Raw genomic sequence first — 16,180 nt, 5'->3', positions numbered from 1 at the left:
TACTAGCTATTACACACTCAGATAATATGCAAAAAAAACAACATGTTTTTGTTTTTTAAAAAAATTGTTAATTACAGTCTAATAACAATTAGCAATTGATTTACACTCAGATATGTTACTGCAGATCAGGTTTACCAAGAACAGGAAAGTTAAAGTAATGGGATGAATTGTAATGTGTGGGATGGTGCATAAGCATCCACTTTGTTGGCTGATATGAAAGTAAAACAACAAATCCATGAATATACAAGAGAACAGCTGTAGAACAACTGTCCACTGTAGTGACCACTATGCATGAAAGGGTTAATATGATATGTGAACGTATTTTTCTTCTTGAGATAAGAATGAGAGTGTTTATGAAGGTTGACCTTGTAGAAGCCATGTGAAATGTAACACAGAGACTGGAATCATAAAAGACAAAAATGAGACAAAACAAAACATAAGATAAAAAACAGTGTAAAATAATGAGGAAAAAGTGGCGCAAAGGAAGCAACAAGCAAAAAGCGACATAAAAAGATGTCATTCATGATGGAATTTGGTAAATTTGGGTCCTGAGGAGATTTAATATTGAACTTTTGGGACTTGAGCTGAAAAACTTTGGTAATTACTGTTCCAATAGACAAACCCCTGAAATGGAAAATGATTTATAAATACAGAAATTCTGGGTTTTACAGTGAAGAAGGGGGAGCAGCTCTCATTTTAATGACTTTCAGCATGATATTTTGTTGTTTTTCAAAGCTGTAGACATTAGAAAGTAAAAGAACCTTAACCACAAAGTAGATTGTTTTTAACAGGAACTGCAATGAAATTCAATCATATTCCACTTTATAATAAACTGTGATTAAAGCCCATTTAGAGCCAAACAGCTATCAGCGACCAAAACCATCTACTGGTCTAAACTGTTTAATACCTGTTGAGCCACTAATTCTATCAATACATGTAATAGTTGGTGTAAAATGCAGTTTGTCATCTTTTCATGGTCATCAGATATGAAACATTTGGACACTCAGAGGCTCTGTAGTTACCGTGGAAACACCATCATCTTCTACAACAATGATTCACCAATAAAACCCATGAAGTTTGACAAATGGCTGTGGATGGAGACACCTGGTTTATGTGAAGTTATTGATATATTTGTCTGAAAAAGTCACTTTTTCTTAAATTTTCTGTTTTTTGGTATAATCTTCAACTGTAATCTGAGCTTTAATGAACATCTACATGATCAGTAAATTAAATATAAGAAAATACACGATTTACACTGAAAAAACAAAATACAGAAGATAATATTAGATTAGATTAGATTTAATATATTGGTCCCCGTGGGGAAATTTGTCGTTTATATTATATTATATTATATTATATTATATTATATTATATTATATTATATTATATTATATTATATTATATTATATTATATTATAATTCTTTTATATTATAATAAATGATGATAAATCACTTAACCCATAAGGACTTAGTATGACTTTTGTGGCTTTTTTCTCTCTAGCCTTTCCTAAGTGATTTATCACTATTTATTTCAATATTATCCTCTCAATTTTGCCTTTTTTCCAGTGAAAATCATCTATTTTTCTATGATCATGTAGATCACAGGTGTCAAACATGCGGCCCGAGGTCCAAAACCGGCCCATCAAAGGTTCCAATCTGGACTGCGGGATGAATTTACAAAGTGCAAAATGCAAAAATTACCCTGAAGATATTAACAGTCAAGAGCATCAAACTCCAAAATAACAGCATAATAACCTAGAAATAATGATTCCAAATGTTCTTCTTGGTTTAATGTGAAAAAAATAATATGACATTATGCCTGTAAATAATGGCACCACCAGTTTTTTCTCTTTGATTTATTGCAAAGAACATTAAATTGTGATATTCTTTAATAATAAAATGTCAATAACCTGAACAAATATGAACAACCTGAAATGTCTAAAGAAAAATAAGTGCATTTTTAACAATATTCTGCCTGTTTTGTGCCTTGGTAGATCTGATCTGTAATGCACATGTATAAATCATAAGTTGAGGCATAATATTGATCAAATTGTACTTATTTTTCTTCAGAAATGTCAGTTTTTTTCCAGTTATTCACATCTTTTTTGTTTTGGATAGAAATAGTTTCATCATTTAATGTTATTTTTTGCACTAAAAAATTTGGCGTTGTCATTATTTAAAGACTATCATGCTATTATTTGACTGGTCCGGCCCACTGGAGATCAAATTGGGCTGAATGTGGCCCCTGAAAGAAAATGGGTTTTTAACAACCCTGATGTAGATGTTCATGAAAGCTCAGAATAAAGTCAAAGGTTATTATATCAAAACAGAAAAAAACAGATGAAAAAGTGTCTTTTTCAGTAAAATATATCATTAACTGAACATAAATAAACCCAGTGTGTCCATCCACTGTCATTGATCCAACTCCATGGGTTTTACTGGTGAATCAATGTTGTAGAAGATGACAGTGTTTCCACGGTAACTATGGAGCCTCTGAACGTCCAAATGGGTCATATCTGATGACCATGAAAAGACGAATAACTGCATTTTACACCAATTATTTACATGTATTGATAGAATTAGTGTTATAACAAGTTTTAAACAGTTTAGATCAGTAGATTGTTTTGGTTGACGGTGGATGTTTGGGTCTTTTTGGGTTAAGGGAGGTTAAATCTAGAGAAAAATTGTTTGGAAAGTAGCACTGGGTCTTTATGGGTTAAATTCTAATCTAAATTCAAAAAGCATCTGTGCAGCCCAGTTCATTTAGGTTTTGTGTGTTGTAACGTTGTGGTCTTGTTCCACCTCAGTCTACAGCGCCCCCATGAGGCGACAATATGAATATCATGAGCATGTGTGTGTAGTTTCCTCTGTATCCGCAGTGTAATTACTCCATAATGAACACAGTACTGGTGTTGATAAAAGCCTGTTTCTTTTTGTGACTCAGAGCCACATCCTGCAGGTCATCCCCGTCCTCTGTGTGAGTCGTTCCTCAGTTGGTGTGGTGTTTTCTCAGCAGTGCGGTGGGCGTCAGGGGGTCAGCGAGGCTCCTCAGATGGCTGGGAATGGGCAGACACTGGCAGTGAAAAACACTATGTCTGCAAAGTCAGAGGACCACCAACTGCTCCGCTCCTCAAACAGAGCTGGAGAGGCCTCTGAACCGGACTCACAGATGGTATCAGAGGCATGTGTGAACAGCATGAGCATCACACAGGATTTAAGGTCAGCACATTGTGTTTACAAGGCTATCATCAAGTACTTTTCAGGCGAACAAACAAGCAGATATTGTTTGTGAACTGATGCAAGCGAGAGACGCCCCACATATGAACACATACAGATCTGAAACAGAATTATTCTTCTGCTTTTTTTTCCCTACTACTGGCATTTTACCACTTAACTTTACTGGGAAAAAACACTTCTAGAGATTAAAGAAATTCAGAAAATAAATAAATAAATAAAAACATAAATTGACAACTGGGAGTAATAATTCCTGCAGGAGTCCCAACTTTTACTGCTCACTTAAACAAAACTCTCAATGATTTATTTCAGGGGTGTCAAACTAATTTTCTTTCAAGGGCCACATTTAGTCCGATTTGATCTCCAGTGGGCTGGACCAGTAAAATAATAGCATAATAACCTATAAATAATGACAAATGCAAATTTTTGTCTCTGTTTTAGTGCAAAACCCCCCCACAGAAGTATGATAATATTTACTTTTATAAACTATTCAAACAAAAAAGATGTGATTAACCTTAAAAAAAAAAAAACAACTGAAATTTATTAAGAAAAATAAGTGCAATTTTAACAATATTATGCCCCAACTTATCATTTATACATGTGCATTATAGACTGGATCTACAAAGAGACTAAACACAGAGTAACAGGCAGAAAATAGTTAAAATTGTGCTTAATTTTCTTTAGACATTTCAGGTTGTTCATATTTGTTCAGGTTATTCACATTTTATTGTTGCAGGATAGTTTGTAAATGGAAATATTTTCATAATTTAATGTTATTTTTTGCACTAAAAACAAGACAAAAATTTGAAGTTGTCATTATTTATAGACATAATGTAATACTGTATTTTTCACAACAAACCGAGATGAAAATATGGAGTCATTCTTTTTTGTAGGTTATTCTGCTGTTATTATTTGACTGTAGATCATATTGGTCTGTATGTGGAACCTGAATGAAAATGAGTTCCACAGCCTTGACTGTGGAATTTTTGCACTTTGCAAATTCATCCCAGGGGCTGGATTGGAACCTTTGGCAGGTCGCATTTGGCCCCCAGGCCGCATGTTTGAGACCCCTGATTTAGTTTTTACCCCGCCCCCCTGAAGGAGAGGCAAAGGGTGTTTTTTTTTTTTTTTTTTTTTTGGTTTGGTTTGTTTGTTTGTTTGTTTGTTAATTCATACCAGATTGGGTTTATAGATTGCCAGTGGCCCAGAATAGATCTCACTACAATTTGGGAAAAGTAGGTCAAAGTTCACATTTTTTATGAATATTTAAAATCTTTTTTTTTCCCATTTACTTATAATGGGCGAAATTTCACATGTTTATAGCAGCAAAACTATTGGTTGAATTCAGACCAAATTGGGTTTATAGATTACCAGTGACCCAGAATAGATGTGATTATATTTTGGGAAAAGTAGGTCAAAATTCAAATTTGTAATGAATTTTTAAAATCTTTTTTTCCCCATTTACTTATAATGGGCAAAATTTCACAAGTCTATTAAAACATCAATTTTGTTTCAATTTACTTCAAACTTGGCACATATATAGAGGCAATTGATATGCTGACTTCAGCACATGCATAGACATGATGACATCAGCTGGATCGATGCCAAAATAAGCTATAATACCTGTGAGGGGCGGGGTTTGTTGTACCTGGAACCACTTGTAACGGTTTTGTTTTTTTGTGTCACATATAATGATAGTTTTCCTTGGACATCAACTGTGATTACGGCAACATTTTTATTTAAGGTAAAAAAAAATGTGTCTGTATTTGTCTTTGTTTTGTTCACAGTTAAATAAAACACAAAATGTTTCATGTTTTGTTGTTTACATACTATTTAACATTCTTTCAATTTTAATTTTACATAGTTTAATTTAGGAATTTTCCATTGCTGTTAGGATTTTCATCTTCTGACAATTGAAACATTATGAACCACAAATAACCGCATGGATTCACAGTTTTCACTCAGGACCGAAAAAAAGTCTTTACATAAATAATGAGTTGACATTTATCAGAATAATTACTGATATGAATAGAAATGAGAATTCCCCAAAACCTAACCCTCGGCTCTGTATCTGTCTGTGAAATCAGTGGAACAGACTATAATTACATCTTTTGAAGGATTATTTAACAGTACATCACCTCCACAAAGGATGAAAAAAGCAAATCTACAAAAATCCACATTACAGCAAAGTGAAAGTTTAAGAAGCAAGTATTTTTTTTATCATTAAAAACTGATTAAAAAAAAAAAACAAAAAAAACTCTGTCATAATTCTGTTATTAGTAAATAGATATTATTTTAGGAAAACTAATTGACCTAAAACAGGAAAAGTTTAGTCTGATTTAATATCAAATAGTGAATGGGAAATAAAAGTTTTATCTTTTTATAGTGTATTTAAACTTCTGGCTTCAACTCTAACCTTTCTTGTGTCCTGTTATGATCACTTTTTATTTACAATATTTTGCTGTACTCACTTCATAATTGATATTTTGCTTTTTTAATTTTGTAAAAGGCATTCTGGTTGTAAATTAGCACCAACTACAAACACTACGATACATAAATGAGGCTCAGTTTATCTATACATGTCTGTCCCCATCACATAAACCATAAATAATATTAAATTAAATAACATTTCGGCTGTTCACAGACAACAAAACACGAGAAGAAGTGTTGGTAAAAGTGTTTTATTTATCCATGTATTGTTTAATTCATTCGTTTTGTTTTTGGAACTACATGTTATACAAAGCATTTCATTTTTTTGCTCATAAAAATCAGAATTAAACAGGAAATATGTGACGTTAGAGAGTCATGATGATCTTATTACACATGATCCATTTAATTATCACGAGAAATTCCAAGACGCAGGATCTGGAAACTACCCACAATGCTTTAAACTTCACCCTCACCTTAGACGACGTGTCCTGGTTGTGTTTGAGCCACCCATCAGAGTTTACCCTCTAACACTAACACCACAGGGGCACATGTAGTAAAACCAAAGCCTTAACGTAAACACTCTGAAGAATGTCAAGTGGGAAGCAGGACTGTGTTTAGAACCCACGTGTCCGTCCATCCGTCCATCTCGGTCTGTCCTTCCAGCTCATTAACACTAAATTCCAGGATATATTTATGAGCTGCATTTTATCATCTACTCCACAGGTGTCAAACATGTGGCCTGGGGGCCAAAACCGGCCCGCCAAAGGGTCCAATCTGGCCCCTAGGATGAATTTGTAAAATAGAAAAATTACACTGAATATATTAACAATCAATGGTGTCAGAATCATTTTAATTTAGGTTCCACATACCAAGGTTCTAATAGTTTTGGATTTTTCATTATAGTTTAGTTTTATTTAGTTTTGACTTTTTTTTCTCTAATTCAGTTAGTTTTAATTAGTTTTTAGAGCAGGTTTGCTAGTTTTTATTAGTTTTTGTTATTTTCTAAATGCTTAGTTTTATTTTTTTTTTAATATCTTTTCTCTTCTTCTCTGTCATATTCAAATAAATCCCAGACAGGACTCTGCTGCTTTCTCCCATCTTTAGTCTCCATGTTTCCAGGTAGAGTGGGGACCAGAAGACGACTGGAAACCACAAGTGACGAGAAGTGACGGACCATTAAATATCGTACGGTGCCAACAGCTAAAATTGCTTGAGGGAAATAAATTAATTTCGTATCAATCCGACATTGAATAAGACGAAAACGAAGGGAATTTTATCCATAATTTTTATACGTTTTAGTTAGTTTTGTAAACACAAAATACAGTTTCAGTTAGTTATTGTTTTTTCTTTTAATTATAGTTTTTATTTATTTCAGTTAACGAAAATGTTTTTACAATTCTAGTTTTTGTCATTTCGTTAGTTTTCGTTAACGATAATAACCTTGCCACATACAGACAAACAGTAAATATAGTATAATGCACTGACATATGCAACATGTGAACCATTGTATCATATATCTTGTAGTTATGAGTAAACCTGTCAACCAAGTGGGTCAATCCAGTAAAATACTATCGTAGTAACCTATAAATAATGACAACCGCAAATTTTCTCGTTGTTGAAGTGGACAAAAAAGGTAAAATTACATGAAAATGTTTACATCGATAAACTTTCCTGTTTCAAAAAATGTGAATAACCTGAATAAATATGAACAATCTGAAATGTCTTAAGAGAAATAAGTGCAATTTTACCAATATTTTGCCTGTTAGTAAATATTTTGTGTTTTTGTAATTGTAAAGTAAGTTGTAATCAAGGTTCTAATAGTTTTGGATTTTTCATTATAGTTTAGTTTTATTTAGTTTTGACCTTTTTTTTCCCCTCTAATTCACTTAGTTTTAGTTAGTGTTTAGAGCAGGTTTGCTAGTTTTTATTTGTTTTCCTTATTTTCTAAATGCTTAGTTTTAGTTTAGTTTTTTCATATCTTTTATCATCTTTGCCACCGTATTCAAATAAATCCCAGGCAGGACTCTGCTGCTTTCTCCCAACTTTAGTCTTCATGTTTCCAGGTAGAGTGGGGACCAGAAGACGACTGGAAACCACAAGTGATGAGAAGTGACGGACCGTTAAATATCGTATGGTGCCAACAGCTAAAATTGCTTGAAAGAAATAAATCAATTTTGTATCAATCTGATGTTGACAAAGATGAAAACAAAGGCAATTTTTATCCAGAATTTTTATACGTTTTAGTTTTGTACGCACACAATACAGTTTCAGTTAGTTATCGTTTTTTTCTTTTAATTATAGTTTTTATTTATTTCATTTAACGAAAATGTTTTTACAATTCTAGTTTTTGTCATTTCGTTAACGATAATAACCTTGGTTGTAATGCACACATGTAAATGACAAACTGAGGCAGAATATTGTTAAAATTGCACCCATTTTTCTTAAGACATTTCAAGTTGCCCATGTTATTCAGATTTTTAAGGAAACTTTATAGATGTAAACATTGACATGATTTAATTTTAGTTTTGTCACTGTTATTATTTTACTGCTGCGGCCCACTTGAGATCATATTAGGCTGTATGTGGCCCCTGAACAAAAATGAGTTTGACACCTCTGATCTACTCCATGGGTTTAACATGTATTTGCTGCCCCCTTGTGGCCAAAGCAGCCCAACAGGAAATATGCAAAAAAAAAAAAAAAAAAAGCAGTGATCTATTGATGCAATGCCGTTCCTTTTTATTAAACTTTAAGTGCCAGGCATTAAATAGTCAAAATCTCCACCATCCACACCCCAAACCCTCCCTTTTACACATACTCAGACCCACATAATGCCACTTGTTGTCCTACATTTCTCTATCAACACTAGAAGAGCATCATTAACTTCGTGCATAGTATCATCACTGTCTGAAGGAGTGCATCTTCTTTTCTAGAAATACAAAAAAAAAAAAAAAAGCAAAACGAAAGCGTCCTATCGACACCGACTCTTCAGACAACGCCTGGTGTGGTGTGGCTTCCACTTCCTGTTTGTCTTTCACAGTCGACTGAACAGGGTGGTGTCAGATGTGTTTTCAGTACTTCTTGGGCTGTTGGATGCAGTGAGGTCGAGGGGAGTGGATTTTCTCCACGGCAGGACGGACCCTGCTGTGTCTCACGCTCACCGGCGTCTCTGGAAAGTCATGGCTGAGCTGTGGAGACACATGGGGGGGGGGGGTTATTACCCACAAGTCTGTGTTAAACTTCAGATGTTCCACTAACTAACTGTTTACCTTGTCCAGAGTTCCTGCCAGGAGGACACTGGCTGGTTGAATCCTGCTGGAGGCGGTAAAGGACCTGCAGGAAAATCACACAGTTCAGAGAAGAATGTCCACACATGATGGTAATAAACCTCCAGTCTTACACCTAGAGGTCCACCAGTGTGAGTTTGTCTAAGCTGCAGGTGTCAAACATGCGGCCCGGGGGCCAAAACCGGCCCTCCAATGGTTCCAATCCGGCCCATGGCATGAATTTACAAAGTGCAGAAGATATTAACAGTCAAGGGCGTCAAACTCAAAAATAACAGCATAATAACCTAGAAATAATGACTCCAAATTTTCTTCTTGGTTTAATGTGAAAAAAGTAATATGACATCATGCCTGTAAATAATGGCAACACCAATTTTTTCTCTTTGATTTACTGCAAAGAACATTAAATTCTGATACCGTTTAATAATAAAACATCAATAACCTGAACAAATAGGAACCACCTGAAATATCTAAAGAAAAATAAGTGCATTTTTAACGATATGCTCCCCGTTTTGTGCCTTGGTAGATCTGGTCTGAAATGCACATGTATAAATCATAAGTTGAGGCATAATATTGATCACTTTTTAAAAAAAAAAACAACTATTATTTCTTCTTATTTTTCTTCATAAATTTCTGTTTTTTCAGGTTATTCACATCTTTTTTGTTTGGATAGTTTGCATGCAGATGCATTGGCAGAGACGTTCAGAGTCATTCTGTGCTGCAGATGGGTTAATGGTGTTAATTTTTAAAATCAGATTAATCAAAAAATATTGGTCGCCCCTCTTTTGACTCCTGGTTAAATAATTTAACCTCAACTTTGGCTCTCGAGAAAGTGACATATACGGTTAAAAAGAGAACTTCGGAATTTTATAACATTTGGAAGATGTTTTTGGATTTAATTAAGAGTGGTGATAATGAAGGGGTAGTGAGTAAGTGACAAATTGGGACATTTTGTTTGATGTGGGAATGTACATGTATAGTATTATTTCAACTCTATACCTAAGTTTTATTTATTATGTTATTTAATCAGCTGTTTCTATATAATGCTGTCAGATTAATGTTTGTCACATCTTTTTGAGATTTATTTTATTTATTTTCATTTTATGTATTTATTTTGCTTTATTTATATATATTTATTTTCATTTATTCATTTAGTTATTTATGTATTTATTTTTTCTCTGCCATGTTCAAGATGTTCATGATGTTTAAAGTTTTGTATGAATGAAAAATAATAAATAAATGTTTATTAAAAAAAACAGATTAATCATGATGATGGATTAATCTGTGTTAATGCATTAACTTTGACAGCCCTAATCTTTTTATATATACTTCTTGGATTTATTTATTTATTTTTGCCACTTATGGGTAAGGAACCAAATATGGTAACTTTTCTACATAATAATAAAAGATTTTGAAAATAGTCACAAAAGTAATAAAGTTTGTTATGTCCTCCAATAGAGTAGTCAGAGTACTTCTCTGAGTACCTTATAAAGGGCTAACCCTCAAACACCTCATCGACCAAAAGCATCCACTGATCTACTTCTGAGCCACTAATCCGATCAATACGTGTAAATAATTCAGTTAAAATACAGTTTGTCATCTTTTCATCGTCCTCAGTTATAACCATCTGGACGTTCAGAGCCTCCGTCGTGAATTTACAAACACCGCCATCTTCTACAACATTGATTCACCAGTGTTTGACAAATGACAGCGGTTGTAGATGCTTGTTTTTATGTTTTTACGATAAGTTGAACCCTCAAAGACCTACGCAGCCACAGCAAACAAAGGCATCCACTGATATAAAATGTTTAACAGCTTTAGAACCACTAATGTTACTGATACACAGATGCACATTATTGGTTGGATTCTGGTGTTCGCTGCACAAATCAACTGCAGTGAAGGTCGCACAGGCCCGAGAAACATAAGAAAACAACGAAAAATAGAAGGAAGGAAGGAAGAGGGACAGAAGAGGAGAAGGAAGTAGAAAACAGGAGACACACGAGTATACAAAAATAGTATTTAAGCTATGTTGAACAGATTTTCCTCCCCAACATTCCATTTAAATAAGTACATCAATGAAAACAGCTCATTAAGAACCTAAACAGTCACCGTCAACCAAAGCATTTACTGATCCAAAATGTTTAATAAGTTTTGAACCATTAATTCTATTAATACATATGAAAAATTAGTAAAAATACAGTTTCTCAGCTTTATGACCCATTTAGACACATCATCTTCTGCAACATTGATTCACCAGTAAAACCCATGTTTTATGAATAATGCAAATGGATTCTTTACTTAAAGGGCTCATATTTTGCTAAACCCACTTTTATTAGTCTTTGGTTCATTTTTTTGTGTATTTGGGGACCCTAATAGTTCAAAAAGTTTGAATTTGAACCCTCCAGGTGCTGCAAAACTATTTTTATATTCATTTGAGCAAAAATCGAGTGGATTTCTACAACCTGTTTCAATTCCTGCTTAATTTTTTACATCTATAACTAGTTACATCACGACATTTGCACATATAAGGTCAAGACTTCTGACGAATATTTCTCCGAGTACGACGTAATTGTTCGTCAGCAGCAGCAGTTGTAGTAAAAACTGAAAATATGTCCAAACTTCGAGCTGATTTCCTAAAATGTTCAGTTGTTGGTTGAATGGGACAGAACAGCACAGCCAACAACCTGGAGGGGGCGGGGCCTGAAGTGACTCGTGCATTTAAAGGGCCAGCGCTCAAAACAACCTTTCTGGTGTCATTAATCAGAAATAGGGTTAAAGATGGACCTGTGGAGTTGAATTAATGAAGAATTTAGACCCAAGCATAGCATTTACAGTTTATGCAGACCACAGGGAAATGTTTTAACCCTTTCATGCATACTGGTAACTCCAGTGGACAGTTCTTCTCCAGCTGTTCTCTTGTATATTCATGGGTTTTCTTGTTTTAGTTCCATATCAGCCAACACAGTGGACGCTTATGCATCATCACAAACACTACAATTAATACTGTTACTGCTGTTCTTGGTAAACCTGATCTGCAGTAACAGGTTTTAGTGTAAATCAATTGCTAATTGTTATTAGCCTGTAATTAACAGTTTTCTTAAACATTTTTTTTTTTTTGCAAATTATCTCCATGAAGTGAGTAATAACTAGTACAGTATGTTAAAATATGACAAAATATCAGATTAACAGCATTAAAAATGTCTTTATTTCATAATTTTCACACAGTGTATCACTTTCTGATGATGTGTTTTAAATACATGTTTCTTTGCTTCAAAAATTAAACACATGGTGTCCAACTGAGTGGACATTTTTGTAACTCCATGAAAAATAGGTTCATAAAAATATTTCAATTGCATTGTTTTTTTCACGCCTAAACAAGAATAAAATCACTTAAGAAAAAAATATTGACTAAGGTTCTCATAATTCATGCATGAAAAGGTTAAAATTCATAATTCCATTTAAAAAAGCTAAATATCACTCCTTTAAATGTGATTCATTTGTCAACATAAGTCTATGAAACCTATATAATGCCTGTAATTGTTCTTCAATGTAGCCCAGAAACACATGGATTTATTTATTCATTCATTCATTCATTCATTAACTTGGTCAGCACATTTATCCAAAACAAAACTTATGTCGGTCCCAAAACTTTGGCCCATGACTGTAGTGTGAAAAATGACAGTGGTTTTTGCTTGTTCATATGTTCAGTTAATGATATATTTTGCTGAAATTCTTCTGTTATGATGTAATAACCTTTGAATTTGAATTTACTCTGAGCTTCAATGAACATCTACAAGATCAGTGAATTAAACATAAGATAACAGCAGATTTTAACGGAAAAATCCAAAATGCAGACAATAATAATACACTAAATGATGATAAATCAGTCGCTAAAGGATAAATGTAGCTGCATTTGTGTAACTTGTCTGATAAAAGTGTATTGGAAATGATAAATACTTGGTTAAGATACTTTTAGTGGCTTTGCAAAAAAGCTATTAAAAGAAACTGGGGAAAGACAGAACCACCAACAAAGGACTAATGGATCACAATTATTGAAGGAATGCAAACAATGGAAAAGATAACTCGTAAAACTGTGACTACAAGAAGGACAAATGGACACAAATGGACAAATGGACAAAAATGGACAAATGGACTGATTACAGAACCTGGAACGGTAGAAGGACTGAATTATGTGGATTTCAGTGTTGCTACTCAAGCAAAGTTTGTCTTTTGTGACTGTGTGGTTATAAAATTTCAATAAAATGAAAGTGAAAAAAAAAAAAAAAAAGATAAATGTAGTAAAAATAATCCTTTGGAAGTTGCCTTTCAGGGTGAACTTGTGTGTCTTTTAGGTTTCCGTGCAGATTCAGATGACCCACCTCAGTTTGTCAGACCTCTTGGTCTCCTTCTCTGCAGTCCCATGGCTGGTGTTTTCCTCCAGACTTTTCTTGGCCACACGTTTCCCTCCAGCTTTCACTGTCGACACAAACATTTACTGGAATTCATTCAACTGCATTAGGGATGTGCAACATTCAAATATACAGAAAGACTGGGATGTTTAGGTCTGAGAGTCTGCAGCTGTGACCTGATTTTGCTCCTGGTTCAGAGATTTTTTTTTGTTTTATTTTATTTTGGGTTTTTTTGCTCCTGGTTCAGAACTTGTTTTGTTTCTTTTTTTTTTTTTGGTGTGGGGTTATTTTTGCTCCTGGTTCAGAACTTGTTTTTTTTTTTTTTTTTTTTTTTTTGCTCCTGGTTCAGAGCTTGTTTTTTTTGTTTTTTGCTCCTGGTTCAGACTTGGTTTTTTTTTCTTCTTCTTCTTCTCCTGGTTGGTGTGGGGTTATTTTTGCTCCTGGTTCAGAACTTGTTTTTTTTGTTTGTTTGGTTTTTTTTTGCTCCTGGTTCAGAACTTGTTTTGTTTCTTTTTTTTTTTTTTTTTTTTTTTTTGGTTTGGGGTTTTTGTTTTTTTTTTTGCTCCTGGTTCAGAGCTTGTTTTTTTTTTTTTTTTTTTTTTGCTCCTGGTTCAGACTTGGTTTTTTTTTCTTCTTCTTCTTCTCCTGGTTGGTGTGGGGTTATTTTTGCTCCTGGTTCAGAACTTGTTTTTTTTGTTTGTTTGGGTTTTTTTGCTACTGGTTCAGAGCTTGTTTTGTTTCTTTTTTTTTTTTTTTTTTTTTTTTTGGTGTGGGGTTTTTTTTGCTCCTGGTTCAGACTTGTTTTTTACTTCTTCTTCTTCTTCTCCTGGTTCAGAGCTTGTTTTTTTTAGCTCCTGGTTCAGAGCTTGTTTTTTTTTTTTTTTTTTTTTTTTTTTTTGGTTTGGGTTTGTTTTTTTTTTTTTGCTCCTGGTTCAGAGCTTGATTTTTTTTTTTTTGTTTTGTTTTTTTTGTTTTTGCTCCTGGTTCAAAGCTTTTGTCTGAATATTAAACCCCTTAAACCCACCATGCATAAGAAAGCAGAGTTTGCTCAGTATGAACACATTTGCATTGTTGCACGACTCCAACTGCAATGCGTGGAAAATCCTTTGAGAGGCTGCCAATGAGAACACAGTGTGACTTTAACTGAACCCACACAAAAAAACAACTCAAGTGGGTGAATCCGTGGTGCAAACTTCCGAGCAAAAAGAACTATTCTAGTGATCCCACATGCACAGCAGAATACGCAGAATTTGAAGAAAAAGCGCAAATAAACGCGTAAAAAGCTGCACGGGAGTCGCTGATGCGTCAAAATCTGCAACTTTGTCGAACAGTAAAAAAAACAAACAAAACCAAAACAAAACCACAGCAGATCGTGGAAGTGGGAGTTTGGAATTTTACCTGCAGGAGGATGTCCGCCTTTCAGGACATAGGTGGCCTTCCCTGCAGCTTTGGAGACTTGTTGCACCATTTTTCCTAAACTTGTGCTGGAGAATGCAGCCGCAGATCTGCTCCGACCGAACGCCCACTCACTCAGATTGTTTTTATGCCCAACACGGATGACGTCCTGCGTGGAGACAGGAAGAAGCCAGAGCCCCGCCCCCTCCTGGCATGTGTTCACCCACCAGGGGCTTTTACCCACGAAAAACACACACACACACACACACACACACACACACACACACACACACACACACACTGGAAACACTCTGATTAACCCTCAGGTCCGTTTAAGGCGTTTGTGTCATTTTTCTTTTTTTTTTTTTTATGTCTCATGGCGAGGATTTTATCAAGAATGAAAGAAAAAAAAATCCAGGTTTTTAAATGGTTTTTTAATATGCATTTAGCAAAAAAACACAAAAAGTCACTTTAAATACATGCAAAATTACATTTATTCCTTATTTAATTGGGATAAATATTTATTATTATTATTATTATTATTATTATTATTATTATTATTATTATTATTATTATTATCATCATCATTATCATCATCATCATCTATATTATATTTTATTATTGTTATTATTATTATTATTATTATTATTATTATTATTACTACTACTATTATTATTCATATTTTATTTTATTATTACTATTATTACTACTATTGAATTAGTATTGTTATTATTATTATTATCATCATCATCATCATCATCATCATCTATATTATATTTTATTATTGTTATTATTATTAATATTATGATTACTACTACTATTATTATTCATATTTTATTTTATTATTACTATTAATACTACTATTGAATTATTATTATTATTATTATTATTATTATCATCATCTATATTATTATTATTATTATTATTATTATTATTATTATTATTATTATTATTATTATTATTATTATTATTATTGCTGTCATAGACAGACAGACAGACAGACAGACAGACAGATAGATAGATAGATAGATAGATAGATAGATAGATAGATAGATAGATAGATAGATAGATAGATAGATAGATAGATAGAAAGAAAGAAAGAAAGAAAGAAAGAAAGAAAGAAAGAAAGAAAGAAAGAAAGAAAGAAAGAAACAGAAGTAAATAATTTGCAATAAAATACTTGAACATGAGTCTGTTTTTAAGGATGGTTCATCTGTTTATACTTAAATGTGTTGGGGGAAAAAAGAAAAGAAACACAATACTTTTTATTTCATTGAATATTTAAAGATTAAAATAAAATACTTTTCTGTGTTTTTTCTTTTTCTGTCCAGGTCCAGTCAGTCACATTTCATTAAAACCACATCCCACTTGTTTGAATCAAAGCCCTGGTGCTTCTTGTGTCTAAAGCAGATGTGGTTTATAATGAACACA

The 16,180-nt window shown here is 33.4% G+C and overlaps 1 protein-coding gene across 1 annotated transcript; it reads right to left on the bottom strand.

Annotated features, from left to right (window-relative positions):
- Positions 1 to 5,899: 5,899 nt before the first annotated feature.
- On the bottom strand, positions 5,900 to 14,909 carry dap1b (death associated protein 1b). Its single transcript, XM_030125487.1, has 5 exons — positions 14,753 to 14,909; positions 13,325 to 13,421; positions 8,931 to 8,994; positions 8,276 to 8,849; positions 5,900 to 6,379 (listed from the first exon to the last, which is right to left on the bottom strand). Exons 1-4 carry the CDS (start codon positions 14,820 to 14,822, stop codon positions 8,733 to 8,735), a joined length of 348 nt encoding a protein of 115 aa, XP_029981347.1. The 5' UTR covers positions 14,823 to 14,909; the 3' UTR covers positions 5,900 to 6,379; positions 8,276 to 8,732.
- Between the last annotated feature and the right edge of the window lie 1,271 nt (positions 14,910 to 16,180).

Source organism: Sphaeramia orbicularis, chromosome 21, assembly GCF_902148855.1.
Source record: "Sphaeramia orbicularis chromosome 21, fSphaOr1.1, whole genome shotgun sequence".
NCBI classification, from domain to species: Eukaryota; Metazoa; Chordata; class Actinopteri; order Kurtiformes; family Apogonidae; genus Sphaeramia; species Sphaeramia orbicularis.
The sequence above is the reverse complement of the archived record's forward strand: the minus strand, read 5'-3'. Positions and strand labels throughout refer to the sequence as shown.

Excerpts from the sequence above, each read along its gene's own strand:
- dap1b (XM_030125487.1), bottom strand. The coding sequence starts at position 14,822 with ATGGTGCAACAAGTCTCCAAAGCTGCAGGGAAGGCCACCTATGTCCTG. Across the intron at positions 8,995-13,324 it reads AAGAGGTCTGACAAACTGAG|GTCCTTTACCGCCTCCAGCA; the intron begins GTGGGTCATCTG and ends ATTTTCCTGCAG. Across the intron at positions 8,850-8,930 it reads TGGCAGGAACTCTGGACAAG|CTCAGCCATGACTTTCCAGA; the intron begins GTAAACAGTTAG and ends GTGTCTCCACAG.